Source organism: Oncorhynchus nerka, linkage group LG9a (genome assembly GCF_034236695.1).
Source record: "Oncorhynchus nerka isolate Pitt River linkage group LG9a, Oner_Uvic_2.0, whole genome shotgun sequence".
NCBI classification, from domain to species: Eukaryota; Metazoa; Chordata; class Actinopteri; order Salmoniformes; family Salmonidae; genus Oncorhynchus; species Oncorhynchus nerka.
The window spans coordinates 20,675,105-20,698,607 of record NC_088404.1 but is presented as its reverse complement, the minus strand read 5'-3'; the positions used below and the strand labels follow the sequence as shown (position 1 = coordinate 20,698,607).

The following is a 23,503-nucleotide window of genomic DNA, read 5'->3' as shown; positions in this document are numbered from 1 at the left end:
GGTAAGTAAACCCCCATTTACATCACATCAGATTTAACTATGTTTGTGGAATAATGTGTCAGTCTTGATGTGTGTTCAACAGAACACACATGCTGAAAATCAACAGCAAATCAAGCTGATTTGAAATGTATTGTTTTGATGCCATGTTTCCTCAACTGTACCAGATCCCTGCCGGCCAAGCAAGTCCCATGTGTTCTTAGTTTTGGTATGCTTGAAATTTTGTGGCTGAAAGGGCATTGAGCAAACTTAAGAACTTCTAGATTCAAATGATTCATAAGATCCACCATAAGACCTCTCTATCCCCTCAGCATCATAGAAGATTCATTTCTCATTCATCCAAAAAGACAGAAGAGTTCAAGAAGTCAAATGAATTGTTCCCATTTCCTGTGCCATGTCTCATAAACTCAGCTTTAAAGGTCAAGTTGACCGTCATGAGAAGATGTCTTTGTTGATAGCCCAGCTTCCCTGGACCGCACACAGTACGTCAGCTGAATGCCCAGGCAGCAGTAAACTAGCCTGGAGCGCATTCAGCAAGGCACAACAATGTACAAATAGAAATATGTTATGTAGAACAACATGCCTCTCTGACATGTAGAATAAAATAATGTCAGCCTTATTCCTTACATTTCTGTCTGCAATGTTCGATAAAGTCTGCCTACTGAATGTGGCCCTGTTCCTCTAACTGTTTCCATGGCCATTGAAGATGAAAATCAACCTTTAAATCAAATCAAATTTGGTCACGTACACAGTTTGGCAGGTGTTATAGCGGGTGCAGCGAAATGCTTATGTTACTAGCTGCTAACAATGCAGTAAAATGTCAAACAATTCAAATGTAAGGAAAAAAAGGAAAAAGGACAAGAAATTAAGAATGGTGGGACAAATCTGATTAACAACCCAAACAGCACTGTAGTAGTAATCAAATGCTTTAATATCTTTCAATTCATTTTTGAGATCTATTTACGTTGTTCTCTTTCTGCCACTCCTCTCATGTCTGCTGTTCCTTTAACAGTCTGGATCTCTGAGGATTCTCCACATTGTCCAGGGTGGTTTAAGGATGTCTTGGCCCTCCTCTTTGGTTGATTTTATGGGGTTGTTTTGTCATAGACAGCGTGGTGCCACTGCCTATATTATACTGATCCTGCCCTAGGTTTAAGACACTGACAGAATAGTTGGAAACTATCAGATTACAATACCATGGATCAGTTTCAATGCGTGCTCCGTTGTAAAAAAGAAAATGTCTGGCTGTGTTGGTCTCCCACCACAAATGACGGTTCACCAGAGATATATGTTCTGAGGGGGAGTCACCCTGAGCGCTGTTGTCTGAGGCAGTATGCAAGTCTAACATGTTACTCTCCTGTCTTCCTCACTATGACTCTAGCCGAGCTCTGTTCTTTACAGACGCCTGCAGTCTGGTTAACAAGTAACCCTACCCACATAGTTAACCCCCCCCACCATATAAACCCACTTGTCTTAGCCAGCAAGACCCCAGTCAGGAGTCAGAATGGGAGGTTCACGGGTGAAGACCACTGGGGTTCTACTCTGTCTGTGTTACTGTATCAACACTGGAATTTCAGATGATCTTTCTGGTAAGTTATCAAATGTATACCAGTAATAGGTTAGCAGGGTACACAGATTGAAAGATACATTGATTGAATTGTGTAAATTTGAATGACCAATTGTACACTATATATACAAACGTATGTAGAGACCCCTTCAAATTAGTGGATTGGGCTATTTCAGACACACCCGTTGTTGACAGGTGTATAAAATCCAGCACATAGCCATTCAATCTCCATAGACAAACATTGGCAGTAGAATGGCCTTAATGAAGAGCTCAGTGACCATTAACATGGCACCGTCATAGGATGCCAACAAATGTATGTCCTGCTATAGCTGACCCGGTCAACTGTAAGTGCTGTTACTGTGAAGTGGAAACGTCTAGGAGTAACAACGGCTCAGCCGCGAAGTGGTAGGCCACACAAGTTCACAGAACGGGACCAGCGAGTGCTGAAGCGTGTAGCATGTAAAAATCATCTGTCCTCGGTTGCAGCACTTACTACCGAGTTCCAAACTGCCTCTGAAAGCAACATCAGCACAATAACTGTTCATCGGGAGCTTCATGAAATGGGTTTCCATTGCTGGTCAGCCGCACAGAAGCCTAAGATCACCATTTGCAATGCCAAGCGTCAACTGGAGGGGTGGAAAGCCCGCCGCCTTTGGACTCTGGAGCAGTGGAAACGTGTTCTCTGGAGTGATGAATCATGCTTCACCATCTGTCAATCTTCACCATCTGTCAGATCTGGGTTTGGCGGATGCCAGGAGAACGCTACCTGCCCCAATGCATAGTGCCAACTGTAAAGTTTGGTGGAGAAGGAATAATGGTCTGGGGATGTTTTTCATGGTTCGGGCTAGGCCCCTTAGTTCCAGTGAATGGAAATCTTAACCCTACAGCATACAATGACATTCTAGATGATTCTGTGTTTCCAAATTTGTGGCAAAAGTTTTCGGGAAGGCCCTTTCCTGTTTCAGCATGACAATGCCCCCGTGCACATGGCAAGGTCCATACAGAAATGCTTTGTCGAGATCGGTGTAGAAGAACTTGACTGGCTTGCACAGAGCCCTGACCTCAACCCCATTGAACACCTTTGGGATGATGCCGACTGCGAGCCAGGCCTACTCACCCAACATCAGTGCCTAACTTCACTAATGGTCTTTTGGGTGAATGGAAGCAGGTCACCGCAGCAATGTTCCAACATCTTGTGGAAAGCCTTCCTAGATGAGTGGAGGCTGTTATAGCAGCAAAGGGTGAACCAGCTCCATATTAATGCCCATGATTTTGGAATGAGATGTTCGACGAGCAGGTGTTCACATACTTTTGGTCATGTAGTGTATTTTGTTGAACAAGCCCTAGCTTTTTTTCCACCTACAGGTCCAAAGTGCGGTCTTCCACAGATCAGGAACCTCCTTGACCGCTCTTTGAGAATCGTTGGAGGGTTGGAGGCAAGATATGGATCCCACCCCTGGTTGGCAAGTGACTTCCTTTTACTGTACATGTGACACCCCCTTGTGAGAAATATGGCAATGAGGATAACACAAATAGAGGCGTTTTTTTCTAGCTTTATTGAAGAGATCAATATAAAAGATAGGGGAGGGTGAGTCAGAGGGCCAGATTCGAACCCATGCTCTGGTCCAGTGGCTGTAACCGCTGGACCACACAGGCCACGCAAATACAGGCTTAAAGACATCACAATGACATGGAATTTGGGATGATTTGAAGGTTTCACTGAGGTCCAGGGGTTTTCATTTCTGTGGAGGGGCTATCCTGACGGAGCGCTGGATCCTGACTGCTGCCCACTGCTTCTCTGTCGTCTCTACGTAAGTTCCATCCCATCTCAAGTCCAGGTAGTCCCTCCCCGTTTCAGTCCGACTTCTTCCATTTGGTGCAAAACAGCATGCCCCTAATGTCTCCTCCTTTTTTCTTCCATAGAAACTTTCTGAGGAACGTTAGTGTTGTGATTGGGGAGTACGACCAAAGGGTTCCTGATGAAGAAGAACAGACCTTCACTGTGAACACCATCAAAATTCACGAAAAGTACCAGCACGCCTCTCCTATGAGCTATGACATAGCTCTGCTGGAAATCAATGGACATATCCGATTGGGCAGGTTTTCTCTCCGTTATAGTGACGGGCGGTTGATACAGTGGGGCAAAAAAGTATTTAGTCAGCCACCAATTGTGCAAGTTCTCCCACTTAAAAAGATAAGCGAGGCCTGTAATTTTCATTATAGGTACACTTCAACTATGACAGGCAAAATGAGAAAAAAAAATCCAGAAAATCACATTGTAGGATTTTTAATGAATTTATTTTCAAATTATGGTGGAAAATAAGTATTTGGTCAATAACAAAAGTTTCTCAATACTTTGTTATATACCCTTTGTTGGCAATGACAGAGGTCAAACATTTTCTGTAAGTCTTCACAATGTTTTCACACACTGTTGCTGGTATTTTGGCACATTCCTCCATGCAGATCTCCACTAGAGCAATGATGTTTTGGGGCTGTTGCTGGGCAACACGGACTTTCAACTCCCTCCAAAGATTTTCTATGGCGTTGAGATCTGGAGACTGGCTCGGCCACTCCAGGACCTTGAAATGCTTCTTACGAAGCCACTCCTTCGTTGCCCGGGCGGTGTGTTTGGGATCATTGTCATGCTTAAAGACCCAGCCACGTTTCATCTTCAATGCCCTTGCTGATGGAAGGAGGTTTTCACTCAAAATCTCACGGTACATGGCCCCATTCATTCTTTCCTTTACATGGATCAGTCGTCCTGGTCCCTTTGCAGAAAAACAGCCCCAAAGCATGATGTTTCCACCCCCATGCTTCACAGTAGGAATGGTGTTCTTTGGATGCAACTCAGCATTCTTTGTCCTCCAAACACGACGAGTTGAGTTTTTACCAAAAAGTTATATTTTGGTTTCATCTGACCATTTGACATTCTCCCAATCTTCTTCTGAATCATCCAAATGCTCTCTAGCAAACTTTAGACGGACCTGGACATGTACTGGCTTAAGCAGGGGGACACGTCTGGCACTGCATGATTTGAATCCCTGGCGGCGTAGTGTGTTACTGATGGTAGGCTTTGTTACTTTGATTCCAGCTCTCTGCAGGTCATTCACTAGGTCCCCCCGTGTGGTTTTGGGATTTTTGCTCACCGTTCTTGTGATCATTTTGACCCCACGGGGTGAGATCTTGAGTGGAGCCCCAGATCGAGGGAGATTATCAGTGGTCTTGTATGTCTTCCATTTCCTAATAATTGCTCCCACAGTTGATTTCTTCAAACCAAGCTGCTTACCTATTGCAGATTCAGTCTTCCCAGCCTGGTGCAGGTCTTTTGTTTCTGGTGTCCTTAGACAGCTCTTTGGTCTTGGCCATAGTGGAGTTTGGAGTATGACTGTTTGAGGTTGTGGACAGGTGTCTTTTATACTGATAACAAGTTCAAACAGGTGCCATTAATACAGGTAACGAGTGGAGGACAGTGGAGCCTCTTAAAGAAGAAGTTACAGGTCTGTGAGAGCCAGAAATCTTGCTTGTTTGGTGGTGACCAAATACTTATTTTCCACCATAATTTGCAAATAAATTCATTAAAAATCCTACAATGTGATTTTCTGGATTTTCTTTCTCATTTTGTCTGTCATAGTTTAAGTGTACCTATGATGAAAATGACAGGCCTCTCATCTTTTTAAGTGGGAGAACTTGCACAATTGGTGGCTGAGTAAGTACTTTTTTGCCCCACTGTATAACCCACCCTTTATGGACATTATGATGTCTACGTCATTGACGGAGTTTGGCCAGACATTATTCTTGTCACTGTAGGAAATATTTTCTAAAATATCTGTGCTAACATCCTCTGCAGGTCCCTGTGTTCAACCCATATGCCTGCCTCTGCCCAGTGAGAACTTCCCACCCAGGACCAGCTGCCTTGTGAGTGGATGGGGACGGACCAAAGAACGTAAGGCCCAGATTAACTTTACCTTCAGGTTGACATTAACTTCAAACTAACACATCAACATGGATACTTTACTCTTCACCTGTATATGTTTGATGTTTTGATGATGGAGACCTAGCCTGATCCCATATCTGTTTGTGCTGTCTTATGACCATGGTTTGACCATAAGGAATTGGCAAGACAGCACAAACAGATCTGGGATCAGGCTAATGGAAACCCACTGTATTCACATTCAGGCGGTCATCTACCTGCCATTCTAAGAGAGGTGCAGCTGGAGTTGGTGGAGCCAGCTAAGTGCAAGTATGTTCTCCAGACCCTGAGACCCACACAGCAGGCCCTCACTGTGCTGTGTGCTGGACCAGAGAGAGGAGGAAAGGACGCCTGCCAGGTACAGTAGATAGACTACATCACAGTGCTGTCTGACTGATCTTAAAATCTATAACACAGTGTTATTATGATTCAGTGATCTCTGTCCAGTTTCTGGTGGAGGATCTCTGGACAAATGGGGTTATATCTGTCCATAGACTTCTCATCATTCCTTTGAGAGGTCCCTTATCAGATAATGTTGTGTTCTCCCATCTCCAGGGGGACTCTGGGGGTCCTCTGATCTGCCCCAGGGAGGACGGCCACTGGGTCGTGGTAGGGGTCACCTCCTGGGGGAAAGGTTGTGGCCGTAGCTGGATCAACAACAAGGCCAAGTCGTCGGCCAAGAGAGGATCCCCGGGGGTATTCACTGACGTCAAGATGCTCCTGCCCTGGATCAAGATGAAACTCAGAGAAGGTTTTAAACACTTTTTAATCAAGTTTGGATATGTATAACAGATTGTATAACAGATGGTCTAACAAATGATTTTGTTGTTGTGTTTGCTTCAACAGCAGATGCTAACCCAAACCAAAAGCCCAACTCAAGTAAGTTGTATTTCTTCTTTGTGTATATCAATTCCACAATGCATTTACTTGCATGTTTGGAACTGCGACCATGTCCTCTTTGTCATCTAAATAGCTACTTACATTTTTACACAATAGCTCATTTATGCAATTTGTACAATTAACCTTTTACTGTATGATGTTATCGCACTCTTTGGACAGTGTATTTGATGGTGTGTGTGTGTGTGTGTACTGTGCTGCAGGACTGTGCAGTGTGAGGGATGGGCTTGTGAGCGGTAGTGAGGGTCTCATCAGAAACCCAAGCCTCTCAGGCCATCTCTACAACAACAATGAGTGGGTGTAATCCAGTGACAGTGCACAGGCCCGTTGCAGACGGGGAGTGAGGGAGAGCTTTGCTGAACTGAATGCGCTCATTGAATGCCCTTGAATTAAGTATGCTTTTAGGACTATTTATTTTCAGACCAATTTTCCCTCACCACTCCCCGGCTGGCACAGAACATTCTAACAACCATATGTTTCTTAGAGCTTGGTGAGAGGGGATTTCCTATGGTTATTTTGCAGACAACCTTCCCACAACTTTCTGGAAATGTTGAAGCATAGTTTCTTGGCTTTGGAACATTCTCAGCACATTTGTAGGAACTTGACAAAAAACATAATTGTCCTGCTATTTAAAGGGATACTTCAGGATTTTGGCAACCAGGCCCTTAATCTACTTCCCTAGAGTCAGGAACTTGTGGATACCATTTTTATGTCTCTGCGTGCAGATTGAAGGAAGTTGCTAACTACCACTAGTGTAATGCAATTGCTAACTAGTGTTAGCGCAATGACTGGAAGTGTATGGTTATCTGCTTATTTGCTAGTTAGCATTGGCTCGCAAATCTACCTCTAACTTCCTTCATACTGGACACAGAGACTTAAAATTCATCTGACTTTGGGGAAGTAGATAAAGGGCATCATTGCCATTATCCCGAAGTATCCCTTTAATTACATTAACAGAATGCTTCCTAAAAGTTCAAACATGGTTACATTTAATGTTGTTTTTTTGTAATGTTCTAGGAAAGTTCTCAGAATGGTTTGACATTGGGAATGTTCTCAAATAGTTCTGAGAACTTTAAGAAACAATGTTCTTCTGGGGGAATTTCAGTACTCCAACCAAATTTCTTCAGGTTTCCTCGTGGTTCTATTTAAAGTCATGTTCTCCAATTGTTCAGAGAACTTTAATCCATAAGAGTCTAAGCCCTGTCTAAACCAAGGCATTCCCTTGAAGTATCAACACATTTAATACAAAATTATTTGATGAATAGGTATTTGGCCTTACTCCATGCCCAAAACAGAGGTGCGCCCAAATCCGCGTCCGCCATTGTGCGCAAATTGATTTTGTCCCCCCACACCAAACCCGATCACGATACGCAGGTTGAAATATCAAAACAATCTCTGTACCAATTATATTAATTTGGGGACAGGTCGAAAAGCATTAAACATTTATGGTAATTTAGCTAGCTAGCTTGCAGTTGCTAGCTAATTTGTCCTATTTAGCGAGCTTGCTGTTGCTAGCTAATTTGTCCTAGGATATAAACGTTGAGTTGTTATTTTACCTGAAATACACAAGGTCCTCTACTCCAACAATTAATCCACACATAAAACAGTCATCTCTCCTCCTTCCAGGCTTTTTCTTCTTTGGACTTTATATGGTGATTGGCATCTAACTTTCATAATAAGGTGTATTACCACAACTGACCGACTGACCTCAGTTCATCTTTCAATCACCAATGAGGAGATGGCACGTGGGTATATGTTTCTATAAACCAATGAGGAGATGGGAGAGGCAGAACTTGCACGGTGTTCAGCATCACAAATAGAACTGACTTCTATTTTAGCGCTTGGTGTGGTCAGCATGTTACTGCCATTAGCCCATATGAACGCATTAAATAACAGATTCACTACATGGAACAACAAAAATAGATCTAAAGGAATTTTGTTCCGAAGTGTCTGCCCTATATCTGAGAGATATAAGAAAGATCAGGAAACATTTATTGTTTTTGTTTTTTACATGTATTTAACCCCTTATTTTCGGGAACTAAACTATCTACATATATACTTCCATTAATTTTCTGGACTGGTACCAGGGGACCTTCAGACGAGTCTTCTGAGGCCTGGGGGCATCTTAGCAAAATAACTGACATGTGCTTGTTGTACATCAGAGGGGTCACATGTAGCCCAAAATGTTCTGATGCTACAGACAGAAGTTGACAGATTGGATAAACCAACTTCAGGGGGACGTAGAGAAAAACGAACAAAACCATTGTGTTCATGAGTCTCATCCTTCCATAGGGGGCTAAAAATAGTTTGTAGGCCAAACCGTTCGGACGCCACAGACAATTTTGTGAGTAGACCAATTTTCGAAATGACGTTTTTTTACATTAGATTAAAGAGTTGACTCAGAGCTATAACATGTTATATCATACACTGCAGTTGAGGAACAATGGGGAAGTAATTCTGCTTTGAAAGTTGATAAACTTATAACCCCACTTTTAAGAAAATGGCCCGTGAATATTTTGGTACATTTACTGAAGAGCCCTTCTTTGTCTACACCCATTCAGCATCGTTCACACCCTCTTAAGCCTTAGCCCCTCCCAGATCTTTAAGGATCCACAGTGTAGTAAACATCCAAAGCTTTCAAGACTAAAAGTGGTGAAAATACACTTTATCTAGTCCTTGGCTTACAGTTGAATTCGGAAGTTTACATACACCTTAGCCAAATATATTTAAACTCAGTTTTTCACAATTCCTGAAATGTAATCTGAGTAAAAATTCCCTGTTTTAGGTCAGTTAGGATCACCACTTTATTTTAAAGAATGTGAAATGCCAGAATAATAGTAAAGAGAACGATTTTTTCCAGCTTTTATTTCTTTCATCACATTCCCAGTGGGTCAGAAGTTTACATACACTCAATTAGTATTTGGTAGCATTGCCTTTGCATTGTTTGGGTCAAACATTTTTAGGTAGTCTTCCACAAGCTTCCCACAATAAATTGGGTGAATCTCGGCCCATTCCTCCTGACAGAGCTGGTGTAACTGAGTCAGGTTTGTAGGTCTTCTTGCTCGCACACACTTTTTCAGTTCTGCCCACAAATTTTCTATGGGATTGAGGTCAGGGCTTTGTGATGGCCACTCCAATACCTTGACTTTGTTGTCCTTAAGCCATTTTGCCACAACTTTGGAAGTATGCTTGGGGTTAATGTCCATTTGGAAGATCCATTTGCAACCAAGCTTTAACTTCCTGACTGATGTTGCTTCAATATATCCACTTAATTTTCCTGCTTTATGATGCCATGCATTTTGTGAAGTGCACCAGTCCCTCCTGCAGCAAAGTACCCCCACAACATGATACTTCCACCCTTGTGTTTCACGGTTGGGATGGTGTTCTTCGGCTTGCAAGCATCCCCTTTTTTCCTCCAAACATAACGATGGTCATTATGGCCAAACAGTTCTATTTTTGTTTCATCAGACCAGAGGACATTTCTCCAAAAAGTACGATCTTTGTCCTCATGTGCAGTTGCAAACCATAGTCTGGCTTTTTTATGGTGGTTTTGGAGCAGTGGCTTCTTCCTTGCTGAGTGGCCTTTCAAGTTATTTCGATATAGGACTCGTTTTACTGTGGATATAGATACTTTTGTACCTGTTTTCTCCAGCATCTTCACAAGGTCCTTTGCTGTTGTTCTGGAATTGATTTGCACTTTTTGCACCAAAGTACGTTCATCTCTAGGAGACAGAACGTGTCTCCTTCCTGAGCGGTATGACGAGTGCGTGGTTCCATGGTGTTTATACTTGCGTACTATTGTTTGTACAGATGAACGTGGTACCTTCAGGCTCCCAAGGATGAACCAACATTTCTGGAGGGCTACAATTGTTTTTCTGGGGTCTTGGCTGATTTCTTTTGATTTTCCCATGATGTCAAGCAAAGAGGCACTGAGGTACACCTCCACAGGTACACCTCCAATTGACTCAAATTATGTCAATTAGACTATCGGAAGCTTCTAAAGCCATTGCATGATTCTCTGGAATTTTCCAAGCTGTTTAAAGGCACAGTCAACTTAGTGTATGTAAACATCTGACCCACTGGAATTGTGATACAGTGAATTATAAGTGAAATAATCTGTCTGTAAAAAATTGTTGGAAAAATGACTTGTGTCATGCACAAAGTAGATGTCCTAACCGACTTGCTAAAACTATAGTTTGTTAACAAGACATTGGTGGAGTGGTTAAAAAATGAATTTTAATGACTCCAATCTAAGTGTATGTAAATTTAGTCCTTCAACTTTATATCCTAATCTGACTTTGATGCAGGCCATTAAGGCTAAGCGTCCCGCTAGTGGGACAACTTCTGGTGAATCTGGAAAGCACGCAATTCAAATAAATAATCATAACAATTATGGATTTTAAACATTTATGTATCTACAAATATTTTATATCGGTTGAAAGCTTAAATTACATTACAGTAAACATCTTTCTCTCTCTCTCGTAGGATATGTTCCTGGTCCATCAGCGTTCCTATAGGGAGCAGTATTCTGCTGGAATTCTTGGAATTCGACATGGAGAATGACACCCTCTGTCACAGTGACCAACTCACGGTATCTGTGGGTGCAGACTCAGGGAGGCCTATTGGTGAGAGATAAGGCTGCTGTACAATACCAGTCAAAAGTTTGGACACACCTACTCATTCAAGGGTTTTTCTTTATTTTTACTATTTTCTACATTGTAGAATAATAGTGAAGACATCAAAAAGATCAAATAACACATATGGAATCATGTAGTAACCAAAGAAGTGTTAAACAAATCAAAATATATTTTAGATTTTAGATTCTTCAAAGTAGCAACCCTTTGCCTTGATTACAGCTTTGCACACTCTTGGCATTCTCTCAACCAGCTTTACCTGGAATACTTTCCCAACAATCTTGAAGGAGCTCCCATATATGCTGAGCACTTGTTGGCTGCTTTTCCATCACTCTGCGGTCTAACTTATCCCAAACGATCTCAATTGGTTTTAGGTCGGGTGATTGTGGAGGTCACCAGGTCGTCTGATGCAGCACTCCATCACTCTCCTTCTTGGTCAAATAGCCCTTACAAAGCCTGGAGGTGTGTCATCAAGGCAAAGGGTGGCTACTTTGAAGAATCTCAAATATAAAATATATATTTTTTTATATTTCATGATTCTATATGTGTTATTTCATAGTTTTGATGTCTTCACTATTATTTTACAATGTAGAAAATAGCAAAAAATAAAGAAAACCCTTGATTGAGTAGGTGTGTCCAAACCTTTGACTGGTACTGTATGTCTCCCTAGTTTTCTCCTTCCCACCAGTTGATGGGGGGGTTTGACTTTGTGATCTCCCATTGGCTGTCTCTTAGGGAGGTTCTGTGGCAGCGCCCCCCCGCCCCCAGTGCTCATCGACTCCCACAGTGCTTCTCTCCAATTTGTGTCTGATGTCAGTGGAACAGGAAGCGGATTTGTTGTTAGATTCCGAGGTGTCGAGGGAAATTCTGTGCCTGGTGAGTAACCGTTACGTCAACCCACGCTTCCTTGGCTCACCAAGCCTAACCCCCCCAGCTCAGGAATAGAACAACTCAGAACTCAGGTTAAACCAGTTTAGGGAGTAGTATGTCATCATTACTGTGTGTGCATTGCGATTATAAAGACATAGTCTGACACTAACGGATGGATCCTCACAGCATTTGTTTTTTGTTAAATAATTATCATGTTCTCTGTCTGTACTACAAATAGCTGTGTATTGCATTTGTGACTTGATGATAGAATACGTTGTTTGGCAGGGGCCTTCAGGGCAGAGCTGTGTGCTGGGTCTGATGTTTCATCACCCTGCCTGCTGACAGGATGTGTCTAGTTGCTCTGAGTTCCTGACAAATGATAGAGGCTCCCTACTCTCTCTTTCAATCCCAGTACAGCCCTCCACCCTGTGAGCCTCACACCCTCCAACTGCTGCTAGTCAGACACACACAGGCATATGCACTTTCACTCGCACGCACGCCCACACACACACTCATGCACACACACATGCTATCACGCACACAAAAACACACACACATTCATGCTCATGGGGCTGACTCTCCCATAGTTACATAGCAGCCAGGAAGGCACAAGGCAGTGCCATGACCTGGTAATGAGGTGCAGAGGTTCTGTGATGAAAACACACACTCCTGCACTGTAACTACACCACCACGTGGGTCAGAGATAGGAGCCAAGATGCCTGGCGGACAGTGTTTGTGTTGCACTGATGCACATGTATTGTCAAGGGTTAAGTGTGTGACAGTGTGAGTATGGAGCCACAGAGAGGGCAGGGCTTGTGTTGCACTGATGCACATGTATTGTCAAGGGTTAAGTGTGTGACAGTGTGAGTATGGAGCCACAGAGAGGGCAGGGCTTGTGGCTGATAATGTGTCCTTTGTGTTTGTGCAGCGTCGGGATGTGGCACCGTGGCTCTGGTCCAGGATCAGAGGGCCGTACACAGTCTCAACTACCCACAATCCTACAGCAACGACTCTGTCTGCCACTGGGTCATCTACGCCCCCAAGGGTCACGTTGTCAAGGTGACACATGTTGACCTGTACTTCTTATGCAGTAAGGGTTGTAATAGTGTGTGTACTGTCCTGTCCTAGGGTGGCAGGTAGCTTAGTGATTAGAGCATTGGACTAGTAACCGAAAGGTTGCAAGATCGAATCCCCGAGCTAACAAGGTAAAGATCTGCCCCTGAACAAGGCAGTTAACCCACTGTTCCTAGGCCGTCATTGAAAATAAGAATTTGTTCTTAAACTGACTTGCCTAGTTAAATAAAGGTAAAATATATATATATATATATATAATTGTGTCCTCTCATGTAGCAAGGCCGTTGTGACTGAAGGGATACCCCAGAGACTGATCTCTCCCAGTGGAATCATGAATACATTCATGGTGGCACTCTGCCTACACAGTGATAGTTTGTTCAGTCTCTGGTGTGGATGGGATCAGTTTACATGTACTGGAAAGAATGTGATACTCACCTTGATTCAAAAATAACAATAATAATAGACTACAACACTGTAAATGCACTTGCCACATTTTTTGTTGAAATTAAGATGAGTGAAGGATGCTGTTTCCTTCATTTTTTCATCTTTTTATTTGATTGTCTTTTGTCTTGCAGCTTGACTTTGATGACTTTGAACTGGAGCAATCGGATGACTGCGAATATGACTCGCTGACTGTTCTTGGAGATGTGGATACAAAAGAGGAGATAGGTACAGAATCTGGCCATAAGATCAATACTCCAACAAACCTATCCAAATGGATTTGACTTGTATGGCACTCAAAACTCAACTCAAGCTGAAAGAGATATGTCTTTTGTATGCACGCACACACACACACACACACACACACACACACACACACACACACACACACACACACACACACATTTCAAGTAGGGTAATGTTTGTGTCCTTGTGTAAGCGGTGCTGTGTGGTAGGAATGTGCCTCCCCCCGTCCTGAGCTATGACAACGTGATGGTCCTCCAGTTCACCTCTGATAGCACAGTCACCTACCGAGGCTTCCACGCCACCGTGTCATTTATCAGTAAGATCGGTGAGTGTGACACCGACACACATAAACCACGCATTCATATTACTCACCATAAGAAGCCCACAGATCAGGTTATCATGAAACTTTCTATAACATATCATGCGTTAACAATATTTTACATTTCATAACTGTTGCATGACAGGATAAATCCTTCAATACTTGATATAAATTTGGCTGTTCTGTCATGCTAGCTGATCACAGACAATCTGACTCTTTACTCAGACCTGCTGGACGGGGAGTCAGAGGATGACACTGTTCACTTTCAACACTCACTGCCAGGTTGGTTATGCGTTGTCCTTAGACCAGGCTTTCCTTCTGCACCCTTTTTTTCATACCTAAAGGGACCCTTATATTCTAAATCAAATAGCTAAATGATCCTTGGTATAACCATCTTAAAACAATTCCATATGTTAGCTTAGTAGAATTAACACTAAACGTTTGTTTATTACCTTTAAGCAGTGGCGGGCAGTGCCGTTTAAGATTGGGAAGGTACAACATGTTGCGAAGTTGCAAAACGTACTAGATGATATGATTTTGCGAAAGGTATTATATGTTATTAATTCTAGCTAGCTGGCTAACGTTAGCTAGGCTAGGAGTTAGCGTTAGGGTTAAGTTTAGGAGTTAGGTTAAAGGGTTAAGGTTAGGGTTAAGGGAAGGGAAGGGTTAGTTAAAAGGGTTATGGTTAGCTAACTTGCTAAGTAGCTGTAAAGTAGATAAAAAAGGAGTAAGTCCTGTAGTTGAAAAGTTTCTAATTAGCTAAAATTGTCTATGATGAGAATCAAACTTGCAACCTTTGCGTTGCTAGACGTTTGCGTAAGACACGGCATAGTCAACATAGCTAATGGAACTAATACACTAGTGAACCCGCTACAATCATGCATGACAGCGTAAAGCAAGCGGTTTAGCTTTTACACCGGCGCACCGGTGGCAATTCATTATATAAATTGCCTTGACTTGGAAGAGTTCCAGTGTTGGATAGCCTCAGCCAGCTAGCTAACATAAATAGCATTCCTCTCTGTTTGAGCCGATTGTTTGAGTGGGCTAAATTAGCTAGCTGTAGAAGCTAGCTAAGTAAGTGAAAGTGAAAAAGAAAAAAATTAAATATAGCCAACTCTCTCTCTCTGCTGCTTCTCCTTAATTTTTTAAGAAATTAATTTGTACAACTATTGCCTTTCTCTTTCTTTGTGTCAACTACTCAGCACATTTTATACAGTGCTAGCTAGCTGTAGCTTATGCTTTCAGTACTATATTCATTCTTTGATCCTTTGATTGGGTGGAGAACATGTCAGTTCATGCTGCAAAAGCTCTGATAGGTTGAAGGATGTCCTCCGGAAGTCTTCAGAATTACTGTGTAAGTCTATGGAAGGGGGTGAGACCATGAGCCTCCTAGGTTTTGTATTGAAGTCAATGTACCCAGAGGAGGATGGAAAATAGATGTATTCCGGCTAAACCATGGTGCTACCCCAGAGACTGGTGTTGAGGCTACTGTATACCTTCATAGTCTTATCTAAAAATTCTAACTTTTTTAATGTTTCACTATTTGTATTTTTCTGAAATTCACTGAGTAGGATGGTCCTCCCCTTCCTCCTCTGATGAGCCTCAACTGACTTTAAGAAACCCATTAGTCTACTTGGAGTAACACCCTTGTTGGAATCCACACAAGCTCCAGGCTGTAGGTTGGTCCTCTCCCAGTTTCTGGTTAGTCCAGGCTGTAGGTTGGTCCTCTCCCAGTTCAAATCAAATCAAATCAAATCAAATCTTATTTGTCACATACACATGGTTAGCAGATGTTAATGCGAGTGTAGCGAAATGCTTGTGCTTCTAGTTCCGACAATGCAGTGATAACCAACAAGTAATCTAACTAACAATTCCAAAACTACTGTCTTATACACAGTGTAAGGGGATAAAGAATATGTACATAAGGATATATGAATGAGTGATGGTACAGAGCAGCATACAGTAGATGGTATCGAGTACAGTATATACATATGAGATGAGTATGTAGACAAAGTAAACAAAGTGGCATAGTTAAAGTGGCTAGTGATACATGTATTACATAAGGATGCAGTCGATGATGTAGAGTACAGTATATACGTATGGTTAGTCCAGACTGTAGGTTGGTCCTCTCCCAGTTTCTGGTTAGTCCAGGCTGTAGGTTGGTCCTCTCCCAGTTTCTGGTTAGTCCAGGCTGTAGGTTGGTCCTCTCCCAGTTTCTGGTTAGTCCAGGCTGTAGGTTGGTCCTTTCCCAGTTTCTGGTGTCCTTTCCCAGTTTCTGGTTAGTCCAGGCTGTAGGTTGGTCCTCTCCCAGTTTCTGGTTAGTCCAGGCTGTAGGTTGGTCCTCTCCCAGTTTCTGGTTAGTCCAGGCTGTAGGTTGGTCCTCTCCCAGTTTCTGGTTAGTCCAGGCTGTAGGTTGGTCCTCTCCCAGTTTCTGGTTAGTCCAGGCTGTAGGTTGGTCCTCTCCCAGTTTCTGGTTAGTCCAGGCTGTAGGTTGGTCCTTTCCCAGTTTCTGGTTAGTCCAGGCTGTAGGTTGGTCCTCTCCCAGTTTCTGGTTAGTCCAGGCTGTAGGTTGGTCCTCTCCCAGTTTCTGGTTAGTCCAGGCTGTAGGTTGGTCCTCTCCCAGTTTCTGGTTAGTCCAGGCTGTAGGTTGGTCCTCTCCCAGTTTCTGGTTAGTCCAGGCTGTAGGTTGGTCCTCTCCCAGTTTCTGGTTAGTCCAGGCTGTAGGTTGGTCCTTTCCCAGTTTCTGGTTAGTCCAGGCTGTAGGTTGGTCCTCTCCCAGTTTCTGGTTAGTCCAGGCTGTAGGTTGGTCCTCTCCCAGTTTCTGGTTAGTCCAGGCTGTAGGTTGGTCCTCTCCCAGTTTCTGGTTTGTCCAGGCTGTAGGTTGGTCCTCTCCCCGTTTCTGGTTAGTCCAGGCTGTAGGTTGGTCCTCTCCAAGTTTCTGGTTAGTCCAGGCTGTAGGTTGGTCCTCTCCCAGTTTCTGGTTAGTCCAGGCTGTAGGTTGGTCCTCTCCCAGTTTCTGGTTAGTCCAGGCTGTAGGTTGGTCCTTTCCCAGTTTCTGGTTAGTCCAGGCTGTGGGTTGGTCCTCTCCCAGTTTCTGGTTAGTCCAGGCTGTAGGTTGGTCCTCTCCCAGTTTCTGGTTAGTCCAGGCTGTGGGCGTGTCTCAACTGTTCATTTACTGCTTTTCAACTCAGCAGTGATAATAGACCAATGGGTGTTCATGCATGGTCTGCAAAGTACCTGTAACTACACTCCCCTCTGTATATACAGTGAAGCTAAAACGTTTAATTTGACTCGATACTCCAACATGAATGGTAAATCATGTATTTTTTAAAGATTGTTTGTCATTTTGGAGTAACTTTTATTGTTAATAAGAATAGAATATCTTTCTGAACACGTCTACATTAATGTGGATGCTACAATGATGACAGATAATCTTGAATGATCTGTGAATAATGATGAGTGAGAAAGTTAGAGGCTAACCTCCCCTGTTATTGGTAATGATGAGAGCATGTTTTGGGGGTATGATCATTGTGCCTCTGTAGCATTGTCACTCATCATTATTCACGATTATTCATGATTCCTTCATACATTATTTACCATTAATTTCTATTAGACACAACATAATCCAAAACACATCCAAAACAAACTGTAAATGCATTCAACAATTTGGTAGAGTCCTACGCTTGATGTAGTCATTGTGTGCTAGGATATGGGACCAAATACTAAACTTGACTACTCTGACTTCTAATACACTATAAGTGACACCTTTAAGTGGGGGGACATCTGTAGATACAGTACATAAAGTGCTTTCATTTCTAAACAGTAAAACAGATATGTATGAAAATATCCTCAAATAAAAGGGGGCATTATGTACTGTCGCCTCAAATCCAAAATGCCAGAGTAGAGAGTCAAATTAAAGTTTTAACTTTACTGTTCAAATAAATAAAAGGGGAGTGTAACTGTGTGTGTGTGTGTGTGTGTGCGCGTGTTCGACCTCTCAGACTCGTGTGGAATGCCTCATGTCCGTGCTGCCTCGACCTCCAGTGAGTCTCTGGAAGGAGCGGGGGAGTCGCGACACGCCTGGCCTTGGGACGTTCGGCTCAGCAAGGACACTAACAACATCTGCTATGGGGCCATCATCCAGCCTGCCTGGGTCCTCACTGCTGCACACTGCCTTCTAGGCCTGTGAGTGTCACATATATCCCATACTTTTTCATCAATGAACATTTTAATAAAAATAATAATAACAGTGCACATACACACTCATATCCTATAGTAATAAATATACATTTAGTGAAAAATAAATGGTGTATTTGAACAGTTTGAAAACTATTTGAAAGCTCTTATGCTATACTTTTCCCATAGATGATGTTATTCATAAAAACAGATCATAATAACACCAGCCTCTATTTTGTTATTTGTTTCTTTTCTAACTAATAAAGGGAGGACCAATCATTAAGATCACTGTTGGTGGAGACGGGAGGCCCGAAGAACCAGGTAGGATGAAGCATCCTCAGGCAGTCTACCCATCTCTCACTCTCTTGTCTGTCTGTCTGTCTGTCTGTCTGTCTGTCTGTCTGTCTGTCTGTCTGTCTGTCTGTCTGTCTGTCTGTCTGTCTGTCTGTCTGTCTGTCTGTCTGTCTGTCTGTCTGTCTGTCTGTCTGTCTGTCTGTCTGTCTGTCTGTCTGTCTGTCTGTCTGTCTGTCTGTCTGTCTGTCTGTCTGTGTCTCTGTGTCTGTCTGTGTCTCTGTCTCTGTCTGTCTGTGTCTCTGTCTGTCTGTGTCTCTGTCTGTCTGTGTCTCTGTCTGTCTGTCTGTCTGTCTGTCTGTCTGTCTGTCTGTCTGTCTGTCTGTCTGTCTGTCTGTCTGTCTGTCTGTCTGTCTGTCTCACCTCTATATCTCTGTGTTATTGTCTATATGGGTCCTATAGAGGCGTGGTGTGAGGAGGCTTGTGCTGCACCCTCAGTATGACCCCTCCTCCCAGGACTATGATGTGGCCCTGCTACAGCTGGACTCCCCGCTGCTCATCACTGAGCATGCCTTGTCCGTCTGTCTGCCCTGCTCGGAACCGGAAGTCCCACAATCCCAGGTCTGCATGCTTTCATCGTGGGAGAGTCAGACAGGTATGTACAGTATCATGCCATACTGTGTTTAGGGCAAACGGAATTTTGCAGCCCTAACTATGTTTGACCCACAACAAGACACCATGATGACAAAGCAAAAAGATCACTGTATCACGATGAGTGTCATTGTAAAAGGTTTGTTTATGTGGGCACAGGGATTATGTCTATGTACAAACATGACATTACCTCATTCAAAATGTGTGTGTGTCAGTCTTTCAGTGATTGTGTGTTTTTGTGTGTGTCAATCTTTCAGTGATTGTGCGTACTTGTGTGTATGGGTGGGTGTAGCATGTGTGTTAACTGTATGTGTTTGTAGTTTTCTGAGTGTAGCCTAACACAGAGCCCGTGGTGTATGTTGACTGTTAGGTGGACCATGGAACAGCACTGTTGAGTCGCTAGAGGTGCCACTTGTGAGTCATGCGGACTGTGAGCGTTATAACACTGGTAGACTGACCGCTAGAATGCTGTGTGCTGGGCCGCCACAGCATCGTGGACAGGACACGTGCACGGTGAGGAACACACAGGGTTCATAGCACCACTGTAAACACTGGAACACACCGGGATGGATGGGTGGTGGCTATTACAGTATAACAACAGTGGACTCAAAGGATTTGTGTTATCATACATCCCCCTCTGGTGGCAATGTTTGGAACTATGGTTTATAACCATATCAGAGAGCACATTACGAGGGCCTTTTCTTCAACTTTGAAGTACTCAGTACCAGTCCAAGATGATAGAATACAGTCACCCAAACCATGTAACTGTATATGATACAGTAGAGGGTAAAGTATAATCTCATTGCGAGGAGTTTCATTTGTCAGAGACATTAACTTCAAACGGTCTTCCTTCAGGGTCCAGGGGATTCTGGCGGAGCACTGGTGTGTCAGAGAAAGGACTCTGGTTACTTTGTCCTGGGAGTGAGCAGCCGAAATGAAGGCTGTGGGAAGTTCCAGAGGCCAGGAGTCTACACCTCAGTCCCCATGATAACAGACTGGATCCACGAACAACTCCACGGTGAGGGAGGTTTATCATGTGGATCTGTGGTGCTACTTCACAATCTCTACTGTCTTGAAAGCAATTCTTCATGCCTTATATTGTCCTGAGATGGGAAACAGTCAAAAACGCAACAATATCTGTGGGGTTAACTCAAGTAAAGTGTGAATCATTCATTTCTTTTCACATTCCTACAGTTTACTCAAGAGTAACATATGTATTTTCTTAAGTGTGTTTCTCTGTGTCTCCGGCTTTCTGTCCACAGAAGATTCAGCTGACTCCTCTAGAACCCTGCCATACCAGAAGCAGCAGGAGGAGCTGGCCTTCAGCATAGATTATGATGATAATAACTATGGAGCGGAGTCATCTGGAGAATCCTATTAGCCTTGACCCACCTAGCTTGAGGCTGGAGGACCATGTGGTATTCTTACGGAGTCAAGCTGCTTTTTGTTGCTTGCATATACCGCTCAGAAATGAAGCAGACACAGCGGTTCTAACAGAGACATGATTTGAAAAAGGGAACATCCAATCAGCACAAATTCCATGGATTTTTGGGCAGGGCTATGGAACAATTGAATTGTCATACTGTCTGTCTGTCTGTCTGTCTGTCTGTCGCACGCACGCACGCACGCACAGTACACACAGTACACACACAAACACAAGCAGTTTTTCAACTCAGAGCACATTAATTATGCTAAGAGAAACAGTTACACAAATTATGTTTTCCTTAGGAGGAAGAAGACATGTCTCGTCCCAAAGAATTTATGCTGCCCACGTATTTCTAAATAAATACTTGACACATACAGTTCCTACCTGTTCCACGAGCGATCATTCCCATACAGTATGTTTAATTGCGGACCTTAGCCTCAGACTACTTATTAGGTTGAATGGCAAATTTGCCTTTAAATTGGGAGAAATTGGTTTCAATAAGTTTTGATGCATTGCCCTCTATTGATCAAACAATGATAATGACATGATGAAGCACAGCATGGTACACACCTTACTAGAATGACTAGATCACAGTACACACACACACACACACACACACACACACACACACACACACACACACACACACACACACACACACACACACACACACACACAAATATTTTCTTTGTAAACCAGTGTTCAACCACTGAGTGATCTGACACTGGAGTGATAATATTAAATTATAGCGTCATCAACATGCCTGGCGATATTTTAATGAATTAGACAGTGTGCACACATTCACACACGCACACACACACACACACACACACACACGCACACTCACACACACACACACACACAAACCTTTTCCAGTGCTAAACCGGTGCTCAACCCCTGAGTGATCTGACACTGAAGTGATTTTGGATCATTCACCTCCTCATCTGGTTCACTCAGCTGTGCTTTGTCATGGCTCCGTCATAGTGAGTTCCTCTCTCCTATTGGTCCATTAACTCCCGTTCCTCTAGGTAGCCATGGTGCAAAGGTCTGACTCCAGGGCCTGGCTCCGTATGTTTGACACCCCTGTAACGAAATCATCTTTGGTTGCAGCTCAACAGAAGTTGTTTTCAAGGCTATGATGCTGAAGTCGACTGAAAGAAAACATCCAAAGTCACCTAGGGGTGGCATGTAGCCTAGCAGTTAAGAGCATTGGTCCAGTACCTGAAAGGTCATTGGTTTGAATCCCTGATACAGATGATACAATATCTACTTGACGGAAAGGACAAACGCATTCAGACAGATGAAACCTGAGGGGTATCCTACAACGCAGGATCAAGGAGTTAGCCAGCTAACTTGCCTAAACATTCTGATATAACTTTTATATTTTGTAGAAAGATAAGATTGAAATGGGCATGGTCGAATTGATTTAATATCAATGTTTTGCTTTTTTTATTAACCATAAAATCAATAGTTATTTCTGGTTACTTATCAAAGATAGCTAACTAATGGATCATACCTTGCAGTATACCCCTCTGATCTCCACCCCAGACGTAAAGTGCTTCCGCCTTATATCCAGGTTCATGTAGAGACCATGTCTAGATGTTACTATATTACTAAAGGTTACAGGAAGTGTTGATTGCTGAAAGTACACAAACTCTATCAATGTACCAAAAACAAACGTACTGGACTGGATACAGCTGGCATGCAGGTCCTCAGGAGGAAATGAAAACTTCAGTCTTCTCCAGATAATGTGGCACCACCTGCTGGTAGGAGCAAGGTCTGTTGGATTCAATGAAATGAAATCAACCCAGGTCCTAATCCAGGCACTTGACATCTCCCGTCTGGATTACTGCAACTCGCTGTTGGCTGGGCTCCCTGCCTGTGCTATTAAACCCCTACAACTCATCCAGAACGCCGCAGCCCGTCTGGTGTTCAACCTTCCCAAGTTCTCTCACGTCACCCCGCTCCTCCGCTCTCTCCACTGGCTTCCAGTTGAAGCTCGCATCCGCTACAAGACCATGGTGCTTGCCTACGGAGCTGTGAGGGGAACGGCACCTCAGTACCTCCAGGCTCTGATCAGGCCCTACACCCAAACAAGGGCACTGCGTTCATCCACCTCTGGCCTGCTCGCCTCCCTACCACTGAGGAAGTACAGTTCCCGCTCAGCCCAGTCAAAACTGTTCGCTGCTCTGGCCCCCCAATGGTGGAACAAACTCCCTCACGACGCCAGGACAGCGGAGTCAATCACCACCTTCCGGAGACACCTGAAACCCCACCTCTTTAAGGAATACCTAGGATAGGATAAAGTAATCCCTCTCACCCCCCCTTAAAAGATTTAGATGCACTACTGTTCCACTGGATGTCATAAGGTGAATGCACCAATTTGTAAGTCGCTCTGGATAAGAGCGTCTGCTAAATTACTTAAATGTAAATGTAACCCACAGAGGGATAGTTTTATTGGGCCAAAAGTAATCTTCTAAAACTATAAACAAAGATGAAGAAATCTAGTCAGAGCCTGTGCCTGCTCAACAGTTGTCTGACCAATGTTTCAACTTCTAAACAATGAAACAACAATCAAAACCTACATTTTTTTCATAAATACACTGAACAAAAATATATACGAAACATGTGAAGTGTTGGTCCCATGTTTCATGAGCAGAAATAAAAGATTCTAGAAATGTTCCATATGCACAAAAAGCTTATTTTTCTTAAATGTTGCACACACATGTATTTACATCCCTGTTAATGAGTTTTTCCCCCTTGCCAAAGATAATTCATCCACTTGACAGGTGTGGCATATCAAGAAGCTGATTAAACAGCATGATCATTATAAAGGTGCACCTTGTGCTGGTGACAATAAGGCCACTCTAAAATGTGCAGTTTTGTCACACAACACAATGCCACAGATATATCAAGTATTTAAGGAGCTAGCAATCGGCATGAT

At 43.2% G+C, this 23,503-nt stretch overlaps 1 protein-coding gene across 1 annotated transcript; it reads left to right on the top strand.

Annotated features, from left to right (window-relative positions):
• The first annotated feature begins 3,461 nt into the window (after window positions 1-3,461).
• On the top strand, window positions 3,462-20,940 carry LOC115115356 (ovochymase-2). Its single transcript, XM_029643848.2, has 18 exons — window positions 3,462-3,660; window positions 5,412-5,507; window positions 5,741-5,892; window positions 6,090-6,285; window positions 6,381-6,413; window positions 6,635-6,725; window positions 10,917-11,056; window positions 11,801-11,941; window positions 12,864-12,994; window positions 13,585-13,678; window positions 13,890-14,021; window positions 14,241-14,297; window positions 18,017-18,200; window positions 18,458-18,512; window positions 18,945-19,137; window positions 19,504-19,646; window positions 19,989-20,151; window positions 20,396-20,940. Exons 1-18 carry the CDS (start codon window positions 3,462-3,464, stop codon window positions 20,512-20,514), a joined length of 2,319 nt encoding a protein of 772 aa, XP_029499708.2. The 3' UTR covers window positions 20,515-20,940.
• Window positions 20,941-23,503: the final 2,563 nt, after the last annotated feature.

Coding starts and splice junctions, on each gene's coding strand:
- LOC115115356 (XM_029643848.2), top strand. CDS start 3,462: ATGTCTCCTCCTTTTTTCTTCCATAGAAACTTTCTGAGGAACGTTAGT. Junction 5,508..5,740: donor ATGGGGACGGACCAAAGAAC/GTAAGGCCCAGA, acceptor ATTCACATTCAG/GCGGTCATCTACCTGCCATT. Junction 11,942..12,863: donor CGAGGGAAATTCTGTGCCTG/GTGAGTAACCGT, acceptor GTGTTTGTGCAG/CGTCGGGATGTGGCACCGTG.